At 28.3% G+C, this 17,478-nt stretch overlaps 2 protein-coding genes across 2 annotated transcripts; both read left to right on the forward strand.

Moving 5' to 3' along the window:
• Nucleotides 1-926: 926 nt before the first annotated feature.
• LOC100160919 (uncharacterized protein) lies at nucleotides 927-3,961 on the forward strand. The gene is given in 3 exon segments (NM_001161995.1): nucleotides 927-1,132; nucleotides 1,940-2,414; nucleotides 3,472-3,961. Coding segments are annotated over 3 exon segments (600 nt in total). The 5' UTR covers nucleotides 927-1,023; the 3' UTR covers nucleotides 3,488-3,961.
• A 3,358-nt stretch (nucleotides 3,962-7,319) lies between these two features.
• LOC100165729 (translocon-associated protein subunit alpha) lies at nucleotides 7,320-10,034 on the forward strand. Its single transcript, NM_001293415.1, is given in 5 exon segments — nucleotides 7,320-7,469; nucleotides 7,548-7,721; nucleotides 8,389-8,648; nucleotides 8,708-8,984; nucleotides 9,543-10,034. Coding segments are annotated over 5 exon segments (816 nt in total). The 5' UTR covers nucleotides 7,320-7,417; the 3' UTR covers nucleotides 9,596-10,034.
• Nucleotides 10,035-17,478: the final 7,444 nt, after the last annotated feature.

Consider the following 17,478-nt stretch of genomic DNA (forward strand, 5'->3'; position numbering starts at 1 on the left):
TTAACTCATTTAAGCAAACAAAAGATGACATTGGATACCAAGTATAAAATATAAATGCAGTTAATATTTAATCCAAATATATTTTCCTTCAGAATCATGTTAATTAAAAATGATAATTTATTTAAAATTGTCAACTATGTGAAAAGGATAGTTGGTTGGTTTTATTTTTATACCGTTGTCAAATAATTTTAAGCTTACCACTTGTTAGTAATTGAGTACATTCAAAATTATTATAAATATTAGGTAGGTAGGTGGTAGGTGGTAGGTCTATTGTCTTAATCTTAAACGAGTGTAATATTCTCCATAGTTTATAACAATTTTTACAAACTTCTGTCTTAATTATTATTATCATGAACAGGCGATGCTATTGACCTAAGAGGCTACGATTTTAAAATATAATAGATACTTGTTTAAATTTTTAATGTTTATGTATATTATAATATTATAGAGGATGAATAATAAGAAAAATAATGAGAAAAATACTACGGAATAACCCTGCATAAAACAATATGCACGTGGGTACCTATATATGTTTGAAAACTGAACTAATGTATATAATTATAAATAATTGTATTGCTTTTTTTTAATCGACGTATAAAATACATACCTACCTATTAATGGATAAATATATATATTATTATTACCCAACTATTTAGAGGTATTATACGGTTTTTATGCTATAAAATGTATCATTTATTTTAATACCATTGTGACGTCAATCCGAATATATACCTAATATAATATTTTCTATGTATTTTCAAATAATCACGACGACCGGTTAGCGAATCGTAAACAATATGCAACCAATAGTAAGTGTTGTAACGTACCTGTACCATCATCATCATCATTATCCTTGAGCATCGAAACAACCTTAATTGTAATTTGGTGGGAACATTATAAAACAGCGTGGTCTCTGTTGCCATGGTACAGTTAAGATTTTCATTCGGCGGCGGTACAACGTGCAAGTCTAGCTAGATCTAGGAGACTTCGACACGAGAATAAGATACCTATAGGAATTTAAACATGTCTCTAACACAGAAAATGTTTGCCTGCAGTGGCTTTATGCTCATCGTTGTACTAGCGGTGTTCGCACGAGCAATTCCTGTTCCGGTGCCCGAAGAAGCGCAACAAGGTAAAATATATTTTATATACAATGTACGGCTACGCGTTTCTAAATAGTATCATAAATCACTAAGTCTTATTTTAATAATGTGTGATAGAAAAAATATCAGAAAAATAGTATCAGTGATTTTCACTAATATATAACCGCAATATTCATACTTTTCACAAAAAAATATTACAAATTTATAAATAAAAATAATTTAACACAATTTATTTTTTTTAAATTACTTGATTATTCAAGTGTAGATAATATAAAGATTTTATATTATAACTATACATAAATGTATAAAATAATATGTTGTTACATAATATAACAGAAAATAAAAATTAGTAATGCATTTCTAAAACAGTTAAAGGTGCATGTTCCTATTATTCAAATGTTCACCACCATACTACTAAATAAAACAAATTAGTTTTCATATATTTAATGTAAAAAAGTAAATTTATTGTAACTAATGGGCAACGGCCAATAAATCCGAATTAAAGATCGATAAAAAAAAATGTAATTATACTGCAATATGAATATGAATAATGAATAGATTTATTTTCAAAATCAACGCTTCAAAAAATATGTAGTTGTTGTCGATTTTTTAAATATCAATAAAATTATGATAAGAAAGATAATTTACAATAAAAAAGAAAACCTTTTATTTACTGTTGCATTGATTAAATATTTAAATAATAAAATACAGTATAATATAATATACTGTAATATACCTCTTTAATATTTATTCATTTTTTTTATTTTTTAATTCTGTATATTAAGTATATTGTATTTAATCAATGATGGTAATTGTAAAATGTTAATGCATTTCAGCCGAGTTTGTGTCAGCCCAGGTTATGGAGTCCGTGGATGAACCGGCAGTGTTGTCCGTACATCGAGATGTGCAAGTCGATCCCGCGGTGGTCAGGCCCATTCGGTCGGCCAGTCCGTTCTTCAGCATCTTAACCAGTTACGAAAAGCCGTACAAATCCCAGAAACACCATCACAACTATCACCATGAAGAGCATGAGCATGAGCCAGAATACCATCATAGGCCCGAGCACCACCATAGGCCACAATACCATAAGCCACAACACCACCACCAGCAGCGGCCACAAGAACACCACGGTGGTGGCGGTAGCGGTGCAGGAAGTTACGCTTCGGCTGGAAGTTTTTCGGGCGGCCACGGTGGCGGTAACGGTCACAGCCAGAGCGGGGCCAACAGCCAGTCCGCCAGTTTCGGATTCGGTCCGTTCCAGGCCAGTTATTCGGCTAGTTCGGCGCAATCGGGCAGCCATTCCGGCGGAGGGTAAGTGCTGGTGGGGCAAACATTTAAGTACCTACCTATCAAAAAATATAAAAATAATATTATAAAAAAATTAATTATTTTGAATCACTGAGGAGGTATATAAGCAATAATAATATTCTTCTAAATTAAAAATCTAATTTTAGTATAAAATTGCAATTTTTGTAGATACCCACATTTATTAATTTAAATTGTAAAGTATCTATAAATATTTACCGCGTTTATACTTGCGACCTTGCAATACAGTTATAACTCGAGATCGAGAAATCATATAGATTTCAGATATAGTCTAATAAACTTTTATTTCTATAGATACTATATATAGTCATATACTCATATAGATATTTAAATCAGTGACTGCTGACTGAAACCGAACCGAAAAGAACTGATTCAGTAACTTAAAAACCCATAAAATATTGGAAACCAAAACCTTTAAATTTAAATATTTTAAAATAATTAGAACCAAAATAATTTTAAATAAAATGTAGGTATTGAGTCTTACAATGATAATTAATTTTGTGTTTACTTCCGTGATAATTTTTTTTTTTGTACTTATAAGGAATATTTTAATAAACTTTAATCAACGATAAAAAACGAAAAGCCAGGGATTATATTTTAATAATACACACTTGTTAGACTCATATAGGTGGAGATTGTGAGGAGGTTTGCTTATGGGGGATTTATTAAATCCTAATAATTCTATTTATTTAATAAAATATTTAATTATTTTGTGTTATTGATTGGCTCACTTCAAATAGAAAGATTTAGGACCCCCCTCCCCCCCAAATCGTATTTTTATTTTTATCCATTCATGTTTTTAGTACACGCGTATAGTACACAAACACACAAGGGGCTTCATAGATAATAGATAATACTGTAGTGTGTACTTATATAATACTATTTACTAAGTACACCGTACACATAATACAATTTTCGTATTTTACACAAAAAAAAATGGAGCTGTATTAAACTAGTTAACATTTCTAGGATTTTATTGTTAATTTGGATGTTCCTAAATTATTTTAACAATGATGATTGATAACATTTTATTATATTTCAGATATTCAGGCTATTGATTACCACTTCCAATCAAGATCATTTGAATTCTTAGCATTTATTTAATAATTGTGATTTTTAATTTATTTGTTTTTAATTTTTATTTTTATAGAACTATTATATATATATATATATATACTTACTATTTTAATGTACCTATATGCCAATAGTGCCACTGAAAACTATATTTAAATTGAATTTTAATATTAGCATTTTTAATACCTAATAATTGTACCTATTTTGTATTTTTTAATGATTTTTATTAAAATTCCTTTTTTTGCATTGAGATTGAATACATTTCTTTGAATTTTAATTAGCATATTTAAGCACAAAATAATGTTTATTAAAAAAAAATTGTTAGATTTTGATATAAAATTTTTAGTTTATTACACAAAATTAATTATAACATTGTGTTTACCTTCATTTGTATGGTAATGTATTAAGTAGGTAAAATATATAGTAATATAAATAGTGATATAAATGGCTTCAAACAAATAGGGGATTGATATATAATATTGAAATATCAAAAATTGTACTTAAAATTTGAAAAGTGAATAGTATCAATTTTTAATTGGTAGGCCCATCACTTTCTGCGCTGCAGTAAGACGTAAGTTGCAACATATAATACAGTCTGTCAGAGTGGCAGCGCCAGCGGCTGTCGCCTGTCGTTAACGGCTTTCCATTAATAATAGCATTCATTTATATTAATATTGAAATTTTTTTTTAAACATAATTGTTTATTTTTTGTAGGCAATCTATTAAACTGTTACAGCAATGGAACAATACGCTTGATTGTTATAATATTACAACAATAGTACACACTTGAAACACATAGTGAATAGTCAATAGACCTCCCAGTGGAGGTACTTCGTCAATATTGAAATTAAATGGACAATCCTAAACTTCAAAATTCAAATTATAATATACTATTACACTAACTAATACCATAACACTGTTGGACATTATAATATTATATCTACTTATACCGACATTTACTACACTTTTATAAGCTATACAGAGTGATTCATTCAGCGTAAAACATTCATTATCTCAAAAAGTATTAATGTTTTTGAAAATATTTTTTTACATAGTTTCAAGTTAAAAAACAACGTTTTTATTAAAAAATTATATTTTTTATCCTTATAATTTTTTTAAGTTTTTACTTTTTTGTATGACAGCATAGAGTATTAATTTCATATTCCAAAGCAGAATATTTTCTGTGTATTTTGATTCATAAAAATTGAATTTAGGACGAGTTGTTTATGAATTATAAGTATTTAAAGTTTGATGGGGTTACCTCGCAAAATGTTTGTCCACTACTCCGCTTGTCTAAACTTAATAAATACTTATTACTCATAAACTACTCGTTCTAAAGTCGATTTTTATGGATCAAAATACTTAGGAAAATTTCCTGCTTTGGAAAATGAAATAAAAATTCTATGTTGTCATTCAAAAAAGTAAAAACTTAAAAAAATTATGAGAATAAAAAATATTTAAAAATATGACTTTTTAATAAAAATGTTGTTTAACAACTTGAAACTATGTAAAAAAATATTTTCAAAAACATTAACATTTTTTGAGATAATGAGTGTTTTACGTTTAATGAATTACGCCCTGTATAACAGCCAACAGGCTCCCAAAACGAGCGGATTCCTGAAAGGCTAGATCGACTTTTTTTTATAAAAAAACGATGAACGAAACGAGTTTCCTTTTTTTAAGGAAAAATTACGAAATTTTACGTTCCTATCGACTTTCAATTTACACAGATATGCATTGGCGCAACTAGAGAGATGCAAAAAAGTCTTTAGCACCCCCTAGTAATTTTTTTCTTTTTTTTCAGAACAAATTCTTTGTAAACAAAGATACTTTATGTATTTATATAGTACCTAGCGCTGTAAAAAAATAAGTTATATAAAGCGATGTTAATTAAATAATTGAATTTTATGTTTAATATTAATGGTTATAAATAATTAATAATTTCATTAGGAAAATTAAATTTAAAACCAAAATCATATACGGCAGCGCCATCCATTGGCTAAAATGAACGACTAACTTCTTATGTGGGCCATAGATAAATATTCTTTTAAATTTCAATATTACATATTTATATGAATGGACATGCCACATGCCCCGACGACCGACATTTATACAAAAAATAAATAATCGGGGGCATAGGCGCATGGATAAGTAAACTTATTACTTTTCCTATTTATTTGTTATAGCGATCATTATATATATTTGGTATGAACTAATGAAATGAACATTTTATTGATATTTATAGAAAAAAAAACTAAAAAAATTGAAAACAGAGAATGTCCGTAAACAGCTCAAAAAGAGTCAAAATATTTTCAAAATTTGATGGTGTATAGAAAATGAAAATATCAACATTCAGTGAAATTTTCAAATATCTACAGTCATTCGTTTTTTAATTACAATAAAGTAAGAAAATCGTCTCATGAGAAATCGAGCGAATATCAATTATTGTAAAAATATGAATTTCAAACGCTCATAAAAATTTAATTTGACTTTCTTGAGGACATTTTTTTTTTGACAAAGGTAGACAATATTATGAGGAATCTTGTAATACATTTTCAAATCTTAGATTTAAAAAGAAAAATTTTTACGAATTCTTAACTCAAAATAATTTGCTAATTTTCGTGATTTTTCCACATTTTGTCAATTTTTGAACTTTAAATGCTAATAAAAAAAAACTGTGACTAAGGATTTTTAATATTTTTCAAATGGCATTGTAACAATATAGTAGGAGCCTTGTATTAAATTTTCAAGTATTTTTACTCAACAAATAAAGTTTTATTGATATAAATAGAAAAAAAAACTAATAAAATTGGAAACTGAAAATGTCCCTAAATACAGTACAGTTCAAAACAAATCAAAATGTTATCATGTAAGAAAATGGAAATATTAACGACTAGTGAAAATTTCACGTTCATTTGTTTTAAAGTTACACCAAAAACCAAGGTCAATTTTCTCGATAACAGATTTTGCGTAAAAATTCCCGTTTTTCCTTAATTTTTCTTTTGTTTTTCACTGTGCTTTTGAAAACTACTGGAAAAATTTTACCCAAAGTACCAACTAAATTCACTTAACTATCAGAAAAGATACTGTTGAAAAAAATTGAAGCACTTTTACTGTCCTAAAAGGTGATGACAGACATAAAAATATGTCTATAAATAATATAGTCATAATAATAATAATTAATTTTTATTTTAAACTTTTAAGTGCATTCATATTGCGCATTACTATTATAACTTAAAAGTTATAAGTTATAAGAATATAATATAAAAAAAAATATATATTATCAAAAACGTTATTTGGAAACAATAGGAAAATAACGTTTTTAAAAATGTTAATCAAAAACAATATGGAAAAATAACGCTTTTAAAAACGTTAATCAAAAACAATATAGAAAAAAAACGTTTTTAGAAACGTAAACCTAATCAAAAACGTTTAAAAACGTTTTCCATCCCATTATAAATGCATATTTTTTTACATTATAAGGCATATTTCAATGCATATTTTGCCAATTTTTAGTGCATAAATGGATGCTTATTTAGGCATTTTTTAGGGCTTGAACTTACGGGGATTCGATAATGTACCAACTTCTTATCAGATATCACTTTTACGGACAGGTCGTTATCATTTTTCAGACAATTTATCAAATTCTGACTTGCTCAAAAAATATGAAAATGGAAAAATTAGGTTTGCCAGCCTGACTTACCGACGGCTAATCGTCCCGTGTGCCGTGACGTTTTCCACGTCCGCAACTACAGCCGGCGACGTCATTGAGCCCATTGGCCACCGTGTGGACGCGTAACGATGAGGTACCGTGGTTGTTAGACGTGTCCGTTACTTTCATCACATCGTCTCTTAGTAGTTGCTCTCTCGAGGTTCGAATTTCGTTTGCGATAAGTACGCTTCCTAATTCGAAGATGGAGTTCAAATGGATGTTGCTGTGTTTGTCCCTGCTTGCCGTGTCCACAGGTATTGTAGTAGTACCGATGACTGGTATTCAGCTCGTTTTTAAAAATCCTGACCCAAATAATACGTGTGTTGTTGCAGGTGTAGCGCGAGCTGAAGACGAAATTGACGCAGACGAAGAGATGATTGTTAGCGAGGACCAAGGATTAGTCGAGACAGAGGGTGATGAGTCTACGATTGAAGACTTAGAGCCGACGGATGCTGACACGTACTTGCTGTTCACCAAACCTGTGTTCGAGGAAAAAGCCAGCATTGGTAAATTACAAGCCTTTGCGCTCCTCTTAAACAGTGTTTAAAGCTTAACAGTTTCATATAGTTATATAAAGGGATCCAATGTTTCTAGATCTATACACAGAATAGAATAATCTATAGCAGTGTGCTATTAGTTATCATTATATGGTAGTATTCATTAAAATACAAATATTGACATAATGTTCATGGATGTATGTTTTACTTTTACACTACGGTGTAATAATTTATTCTATATTAACTATCAATTCTTACTGATTTATAAAAACTATAAAGAAATAGTTGAGTTTCTACACATGTTATGAGTTGTAATAACAACTACTAGTCATTGATTATTATTGATAACACTTAACATTATTAAATACTTTGAATGTAAATATTGTACCAATTAATTGTTGATTAGACAAAAATAATATTATAGGTCTTATTTTGTAAATATTATGAATAGGCATGATTGTATGCAATTTAGTTTAGGTAGATAAATAATTAAACAAAGTGAATGTAATGAATTAAAAAATCAATTTGCATACAAAATAATATATATAGAATCATGAAAAATTAACCATAAATATAATTGATAATGACTACAAAAATAAATCATATATTTTCTTATTGTTTATTTGTACCTATTTCTCTACTATATCATTTATGATGTGTTTTATTTTTTTATTAGAATTGCCAGCTGGTCGTTTGTCTGAATTTCTCGTGGGATTTACCAATAAAGGATCTAATGATTTAGTTTTGGAAACTTTGGATGCTTCACTTCGTTACCCTATGGATTTCAATTTCCACATTCAAAATTTCACTACCGTCTTGTTAGAGAAAACCATTCCACCAGGATCCCAGGCTACTCTTGGCTATGCTTTTATCCCAGCTGACGCATTTGCCGGACGTCCATTTGGACTCAGCATCAATCTTGCTTATAGAGACTATGTAAGGTTTTTATTTTTATAATTTTTTAAGTTATACTTCATAATTGATAATTTGTTTAGGAAGGAAAACAAATGATCAGTAAATTATACAACGATACCGTAAACATCATTGAAGTTGAAGAAGGTTTGGATGGTGAAACTCTGTTTTTGTATGTCTTAATGGCTGCTGCGTGTGTTCTTCTTTTGGTTGGTGGACAACAGTTTCTATACTCTGTGGGCAAGAAACGTGTTGGTGGTGGTCTGCCAAGTCGCACAAGAGCAAACTTGGAAACTGGAACAAAAACTAGCAAACAAATTGATATGGACTGGGTTCCTAAGAATGTTCTCAATCACCTAAGTAAGTTTGGTTTTTAAGAATAACTTCAAAAGTGGTCAACGGAAAAATGTTGAATTATGGTTAGAATAGCAAAAATGTCCTCGATTTTTTTTTTATAGTAAGTAGTTCTCATAAGTTCATTGAAAGGAATCATTTATAGATTCAGTAGGTAAATTTTAGATTTTTGATTTCCTTAGTAGCTTACATAATATTAAAACTTAAATCTGCAAAATCTAAAAAGACATTTGACATCTAAAACCATTATTTCAATATGATATGCAGTTTCATGATTTACTTTTGAATATTGAGTTTTTATTCCAATTAATTGCATAAATTACTACCCTATGATATACCCCACAGGGTCTCTGTATCTGTTAAGCCTTTTCATAGTGAATAATTAATATATTAAAATATTATATTTTTCATTATTATTACTTTAAATAATTTGATACCAATAAATTCTTTTTAAAATTTGTGTTACCTATTGAGTTATGAATCTTGTAGAAGTTTCTATTTAATAAATATTAATTTATTATATAAAAGTATAAATATTTAAAGGTTTTTTTTTATATGTTATAGATAAACAAAAGGCACAAAGTCCAAAGCAAAAACGTGTGAAGAAAACAGATTAATCGAGCAAAGAAAGACTTAAACTCATTCATTTTTCATCAATGAATGTAATCACTATCAAATTCCTTCTTTAGAAGAAAATTAAATTCTATAAATGGTTGTTGTAATTCCATCTGACAACATCGTGAGAAATAAGAATGCATTTCTAACGTATTCTATTTTTGTTATATAAATAGATACTAATTTAATTGGTCTTCTATTGTAATTATTAAATATATAATTTTGTTTTATATCATAAATTAAACAAAATTATATTTGTATGTTTAATGTTTAATTATGTTTTTGTATAGATCATATTTTGAAATGACATTTTTATCATACAGATACATTAATAATTTTGTGTTTGTAGTTTATTAATTTTGTGAATACTATAATTCAATTTTATAAATTATTCATACTTGTATTATATACTTATTCTGAAAATAAATGTGTTTGGAAAAATTTAAATTAAACTTGTTATATTATTTTTAATTATTATAGTGGTTCACAAATTGTTCTTAAGTGTAACTCACAGTCTCGCGTTTTAAAATATTAAACTCAAACCCAAGTATAGTTATTTTTACTATTGTTGGTGAAATCCTTGTCCTAAACTTTAGTAATAAATTATCAAAACTAATCAATTTGTGAAATAGATTTATTCTAGAATCTGCATAATTGTTTTTTTTTAGTGCAACTCAAAAGCTGATAACCGTAGATACATTAAATTTTCACTAAATGTTAATATAACCATAATACCTATATAATACAGTTTTCAAAATAAATTAATATTCTTTAATTCTCTAACAAGTATTATTTAAGTGCTATATCATTCTCATCACAATGTAATTATTAATTTTGGATAATTACTGTCGTAATTTCAAATGTATGTTCATAATATGGAAATTCAAACCTATTAAGCCAGCTTTCCGCGACGCGTAACTCGTGAGCTGTGGCTAAAGTTGGCTTGGTATGGTATCATAATGTATCATAGGCGTGCCGTGGGTTTTTTAAAAAAAAAATTGCAATTTTCTCATCTAAAATTGAGAAATTCATATTACCTTGAGCACGCCCCTAGCCGTGGGAATGGGCAGGGTGATACATGGTACAACCACAGAATATAATAATGCGTTCCCACGGCGTTTTCCTCTACCTACTATAGAATAAGAATATTATAAGTACAATCAATTTGTATCGGTAGGTATAGTCGCGGGCTACGAGCTGCGAGCCAAGCTACGCGCTCTTTTATTAGGTTTATCGATATTATAATATAATATATTATAATATTACTATATATTTAGATTGGTGTGATCTACCCCAACGCCGTTAAACGATATTAGACCTATAATAATATAACTATATGTCTATGTAAGAAGGTTATAGACGGCATTGGCTGGTATTATAAAATATTATTTAGATTCAAATTAATTTGATAACTGCAGCGACATCTACTGCCGCCAAATAATTTTTAACTCTGACGAGTGTGTAAAGAACTGGCCCTCACAGCTGCTCAGATTCCTAGCTAGATGGCACTGTCATATACGATTTACAACGATGAAGAGGATGTGGGGAAACCTTTATCAGATTAACTTTTAGGAAAACTTAGAGGGGCTTCAGCCAGTCTGGGCCGGCGGCAATGGGGATATGGAGGGTCATCACACCCCCCCCCCCCCCAGTTGAATTTTTTGTAATTATCAATCGGCAATTTCAGGGAGCCGTTGTCCGTTAGAAATTATACTTTTTGAAAAAAAAAAATATTTAATATAGGAACGGGTCCCGGCAGTCGGCAGTTGAGAACTTACCGATTTAGAAATCTAAATACTGCCGACTGATATTGTAGGAGTAAGGACCCATTTGTTTTTATACGTTGTACAACGTTAAGTCCGTCGGCATATCATTGCCATCGCTAATCGGCATTCGGGAATCCCTATCTCAAGTACCCGTATATAATCTTTTGTTATTATTACAATGATTGTTGATTGGTGGTTTATATCACAAAAAGGCCGTGCAGGAAAATAAAAATCTAATTATAGAATTGCATACTATTTTATTAAATATTGTTATCTATTCGACGATTCGACTATTTGTTGACGATGTATTGATTTGATTAAAACCATCAAAATAAGTGTAATGTACTAATGTACTAATGTAGTAATGTGTAAACCTAATTGTAATTTTTGTACCTAAACGGGCTGAATTTTTTTATTTTTTTTAAAAATGTATTCTTCTAAACGGGAACAAATTAAACTCGAATGCATGGAATGTGGCATTGTGTGGAATGTGTAATTGTTATGAATATTTTTTATTTTGTTAGCTTTTACATTTTCAATTTATGATAAGTTAATTAATTAATAAGTAATTACACAATATGTAACATGGCAGTGTAAAAAAAATTTTTTATACAAAATATTAATTATTAAATTTGTTTATAACACATAATAAATAAATGTTAAATACAATATTCATATTTTATACCTACTTCAGGTAATCTGGTAATATTTTTGTTAATTATGATGTACTGCCATCTGCCGTCTGCTAAATTAAAAACAATTCTTATTATTTACTTAATTTTTTGAGTTATTGGCAAACACTGATTGATTTATTCATACACGACTTATTTTTTAGATCTTAAAATAGTTCCGACAGCCTTGTATCTTTACATCTGTATGAAATACAAGTAACAATAAACAAATATTTTAACTAGGTATGCATAAAATGGTTTAAAATGTTTTAGTTCCATATTTTGTTTTTGTTTTAACTATTTTACTTCACCTTAACACAGAAAAACCAGGAATTTTTATACTTCACGTAGTTTTTTTTTTAGAAAATATGAGTCGGCATAAATTAAATTTCAGTCGGCAATACTTGATCTCACACCCCCCCGACAAAATTGTATAACGCCGGCCCTGGAGCCAGTGTCGTAATTTGGTCATGTTTGTGGGGAGGGAGGGGGAAATTGAACGGGGGGCACCACCCACGAAAAAAATGAATTTGGTTTATATCATGAAAACCTCTCAGTCCCACCACTGTGATGTGTATAATGTAAGTAGGGTAAATGTATAAATGCATGCATAATATATGAAAATAAATATTACATACTGTATAGTAAAGTTTCAAATGTAATTTTACGAGTAGATTCGTGGAATAATCTACATAGATGTAAAATACTCTAAATTGTAATCTTCAAAAGGTTACATACCTTGGAACTAAGTCCGACCAACAAATTCTGATTGCACCATTGTACTTACCTCCTCGGAATATAACTATTATCCATAGGTTTCCGACAAAAATTCCCAAAATTCTAGTTAAAATGCATTACTTCAATATATTTGTGCAATATTAAATTTGTTATAGTGATAACTGACTGTTTATGACGAAGTAATATTATCTTAGTAGTTAGTTACAACATACAACTAACTACCTAGGTAGTTCGTAAATCCTAAGAACGGCCCTGTTGTAAATTATTCTTTTAAACGGGCGTGAAACAATCTAATCAATATCTTTTTTCATGCAAAAAGTCCTATAAAAAATAAATATCGAATTAATTCTGGTACCTGAAACTATAAGTACCTACTTACCCATACAATCTTAGTTTTTTTTTTTAAATTTTTACTCACTTAAGCTATATTATTTAAAATTACTTAAAAAGTAGTTACTAAAAATTAATAAAAACTTCCTCATTATTGAAAAGTAATAAATATTTCTCGACAAATATTAAAAAAATTGTTTAAAAGAAAAATTCAAAATTGATTTCAGAAGTCTCAATCGATAATTAGACCAAACGATATGACGGTGAAAAAATACATAGGTAGGTACTTTTTCATAGGCGTAGCGTAATGAATTTTTATAGGGGGGCTATAGCCTACTATATTTCTGGTACATAACATAATATATTCTAAAAATTTAACTAAAAAAAATTACGGAATGGGGCCGGGCTAAACAAAATTCCAGGGAGGCTATAGCCCCCTTAGACCCCCCATACTACGCCTAGAAGTACTTTTGTCTTTTAGTGAACAAAAACGCGTTCACTCGTGTGACCCGCAATGGTGAGATGTGCATGTGAGTGCGGAAGTTACACGTTATGAATTTTCAATTTAACATAGGTTTATGCACGCGGACTAATAATTATTTACTAGTTTTCTATATACACACACAAATACACAACCACACTTATACAGTCTTACCATTAGTATGATAATATCGGCCTAGGAGGCATAGGGCCTCTCAAAAATGTTTGTTCACAATGTTTTTTTTGCCAGCTTTTATACAAACAATAATAAATTATGAACTTTGAATCCCAACGACCTACGCTGCCGTGGGTTTTCATTTAATGAAAAAAAAAATATATTATTTTATTATGTATATTTAAGTATGATGAACATAGGCGTAGCGTGATGAATATGTGTAGAGGGGCTATAGCCTATTATATTTCTGGTACACAACATAAATTCTAAAAAAATGTAACTAAAAAAAATTACGGAATGGGGGGGCTAAACAAAATTCCAGGCAGGCTATATTCCCAAGCCCCTCTCATTCTACGCTTATGATAATGAATAATAGTATATACAATTTTATTATATTAATTATAATTCTAATTATTATAAGTTTTAACCATGCTTGTAAGCCCCTTTTAATATGTTGCGATGATAGTATGATACAATTACTTTTACACTGCAGTAGATATTGTTGTATCAATGTTTGAGTAGGAGTAAGTAATGAATTTTAAATAATGGAATTCTCTATACAATTATTTTTATCTTTAAACACTATCGAATTAAATTTTAATATGTACTGTTGTTGTGTAATATTTATAATTTTATAACTAATTATTTTTATTATTAAAACATTTTAAAACTGTAATGAATGTTTAGAGGCATATATTAACATTAGTAATACCTACATAATTAGGAACCCACTGAAATTATTGATAATACTATACCTACTTGCACATTAGTCATATAATGATATAACTATATAAGTTTATTCAATATGTAATAATAGTATACCAATATGTATATTTAATAATAACATATAATATGTTCCTAATCAGTAGAATGTTTATCTTTTGTACTTGAGCGGACGGCACTTAAAATAAATCAAATTTGTTTAAAGTGTCCATAAAATCATTTAAGCAAATCATAATTATTTATAACATACACATTCATGAAATTAATAACCTTAGGTATTTAGGCTTTTTCTTATCAAAATAAAATATTAACCAAATTCAATTATTATGCATTTATGGTATAAACAATGTATAGTAGTACAATACATAGGTAGCATCATACATTGTAAAATTAGGTATTTGTATCAATTTATTCTTACGTTATAACTTATAAATTATACATTATAAAATATAATAGAGTTTGTGAATAATCAAAAATAGATTTTAATTGAAACTTATATTTACAACGTGATATTATTTAATTAGTAAATTTATTATGTACCTGCCTTGAAATTATTGAGCTGCATAACAATATAAAAATGTCATTTTTATTTATACGTTTTTATTTGGACGAAGTTTTTAACATTCAGACAACGTATGACAAGGTAGGCGCGTTAAATTTTAAAATATTATCAATTATTCATCCAAAACGAGGAGTAGCCCAACCACCAGACATGGCAGTAAATAATTGTGTTTTTTTTACTAGGTATTTATTATACCTATGTATAATTATTAAATTATTAATGTTCGGTCCAATTTCTGAATTACAAAATATTAAGGTATCGCATTACATACATTATTTCTATAAATATATATATTTAATAAATAAACCTATGACAAATATAATGCAGTCGGTTTAGCTATATTACAATTTTGAAAACTAAAAAAAATGTCTGAGATTTTCAAATTAATATTTTTATTCAATAGGTAGTTTAAATGAACAAATCAATTAGGTAGGTATTTAAATAGTTTAATATCAAAAGTCGTAGGCCATAGCTATTGGTTAGGTGAACCTTGACAAAATTGAAATACTATATAAGAAACAAGCCGTAAAAAGTCATGTTATAAACTAATATACCTATTCAAAATACCTTGTTATAACTCATAAAGTTATAAGTTATAAGCGGGATAGGCGCAACAAGATGGGGATTTTGTGGAAGAGGCAGACATGTCTATGCAGCGACTATACTCCCCAATCACATATTGGATAGTGAGTCACGAAAAAATGTGACCAACAATTAGCTAAGAAATAAGAACGACTAGTACATTTTCAATTATAAAGGTATAATACTGCAAGACTGTTTCTCAAATTTGGCTATTCAAAATATTGTATATTTTGTTTTCAATGTAGAATAACGAATGGATAGTTTAAAAGACTAAATTAATGTTGTATTCAAATTAATCAAAATTATTTAGTTAATATACTGGATGTCCCGTGAGCATCAAAGGGACAAAAACATGTTTATTCCTGTTTTACCTATGACCTGAAAAAATGATTAAAAATCATGAGATTAATGAAAATAAAATGTTGAAAGATCAACATTTTCAGAAAATTAAACTCTTTAAAATGGCTATCTTCAAATGTTTCAAAAATAAAAAATTTACTAAAAAATGTAGATAATTAAAATATACGCAATCCTTGTCTCTGTGAGTCTAATAAAACTAACAGATTTATGATAATTGATAAATGAATTATCTCAGGAGATATCTTAATGGGTAAATCCTCGCGGGACACTTTATATTCCTACATAATATAATAGTACATAGGTATAATATATTGTATAAATAATTATGTAAATACTTACAGAAATCAGAATTTTAATAAATGTATACAGTTTAATTAGACTATGGTAGGCAGGTTACTAAATTATTTTATTTAATAATAAGGAATGCAAGATTTTGACGGTGGCGGCCAAAATTCTTACGGAATAAATTATAAAGCCAAAAAGAAGAAGAAGAATGCAAGATTTTAAATAATACGAAATTATAATTATTATATACTACAAACAGTCCAAACTTCATATTGTTATGGGAAAAAACATTAAATCTTCTTTAAAGTTTTGAAAATGTAAGAATAATTTTCATCAGTTCAAATTTACTTTTATCCCTATTATTCATACATTACAATTGCACTACCTATAACACACATATTATTATACACCAAATTATAGAAATATCGATAAATTATAATGGTATGGTTAAATAACATAGCTAAATGCCTAAATTAATTAATATTGTATTTATATAAGTTATAAGTACCTAGGTGGCAGGTAGGCACCTACAACTAAGGATGTTTAAAAACAAATATTTTTAACTGATTTTGTTACGATTTACGAATGATTTGTTATTTATTGTTTTTTTTGCATATTTATAGAGGCCGATTGAATGTGTGGTAATTGAACTGGTATTATGTTTATACAATTTAATTATGTATATAATTTCAATATCTGCACAATTTTAGTGAGAAATGTAATATAAAAAACAAATGCTGAATGCACCAATAAATAAAATATTTTATGAATAAAGAAACGTAAAGCTCGTAAAGGTAATATAGTTACATATATTTTTGGGTAGGTAACTGCCAGCTGATAGGTCATAGCCTCATAGTTTATTATTAATATTATTTCCTATCAGCTATTTTGGTTGCACTATTTGTTAATTTTTTATCTACTTATTGGTTGGAATATTTGTTCATTGCTGTCCATTATAATAGTTATCGTTCATTGTAATAAGTAGAAAATAATAACTATTATTTATTACAGTTTATAATTTATGAGTGAAACATGTAATATTTCTCACGTAGGCGGGTAATTAAATATTTCAATGAACTTGGGTATTATTATAGAACTGATAGGTACTGCATCATTAAATAAATAACCTTATAGTGATTGCGTGCGCAAATTAAAATAATATTTATTAATATAGTTTAGATAAATTATGAAAAAAATAAAATGTAACATGATT

The sequence above is a fragment of the Acyrthosiphon pisum genome, chromosome A3 (genome assembly GCF_005508785.2).
Source record: "Acyrthosiphon pisum isolate AL4f chromosome A3, pea_aphid_22Mar2018_4r6ur, whole genome shotgun sequence".
Classification (NCBI taxonomy): Eukaryota; Metazoa; Arthropoda; class Insecta; order Hemiptera; family Aphididae; genus Acyrthosiphon; species Acyrthosiphon pisum.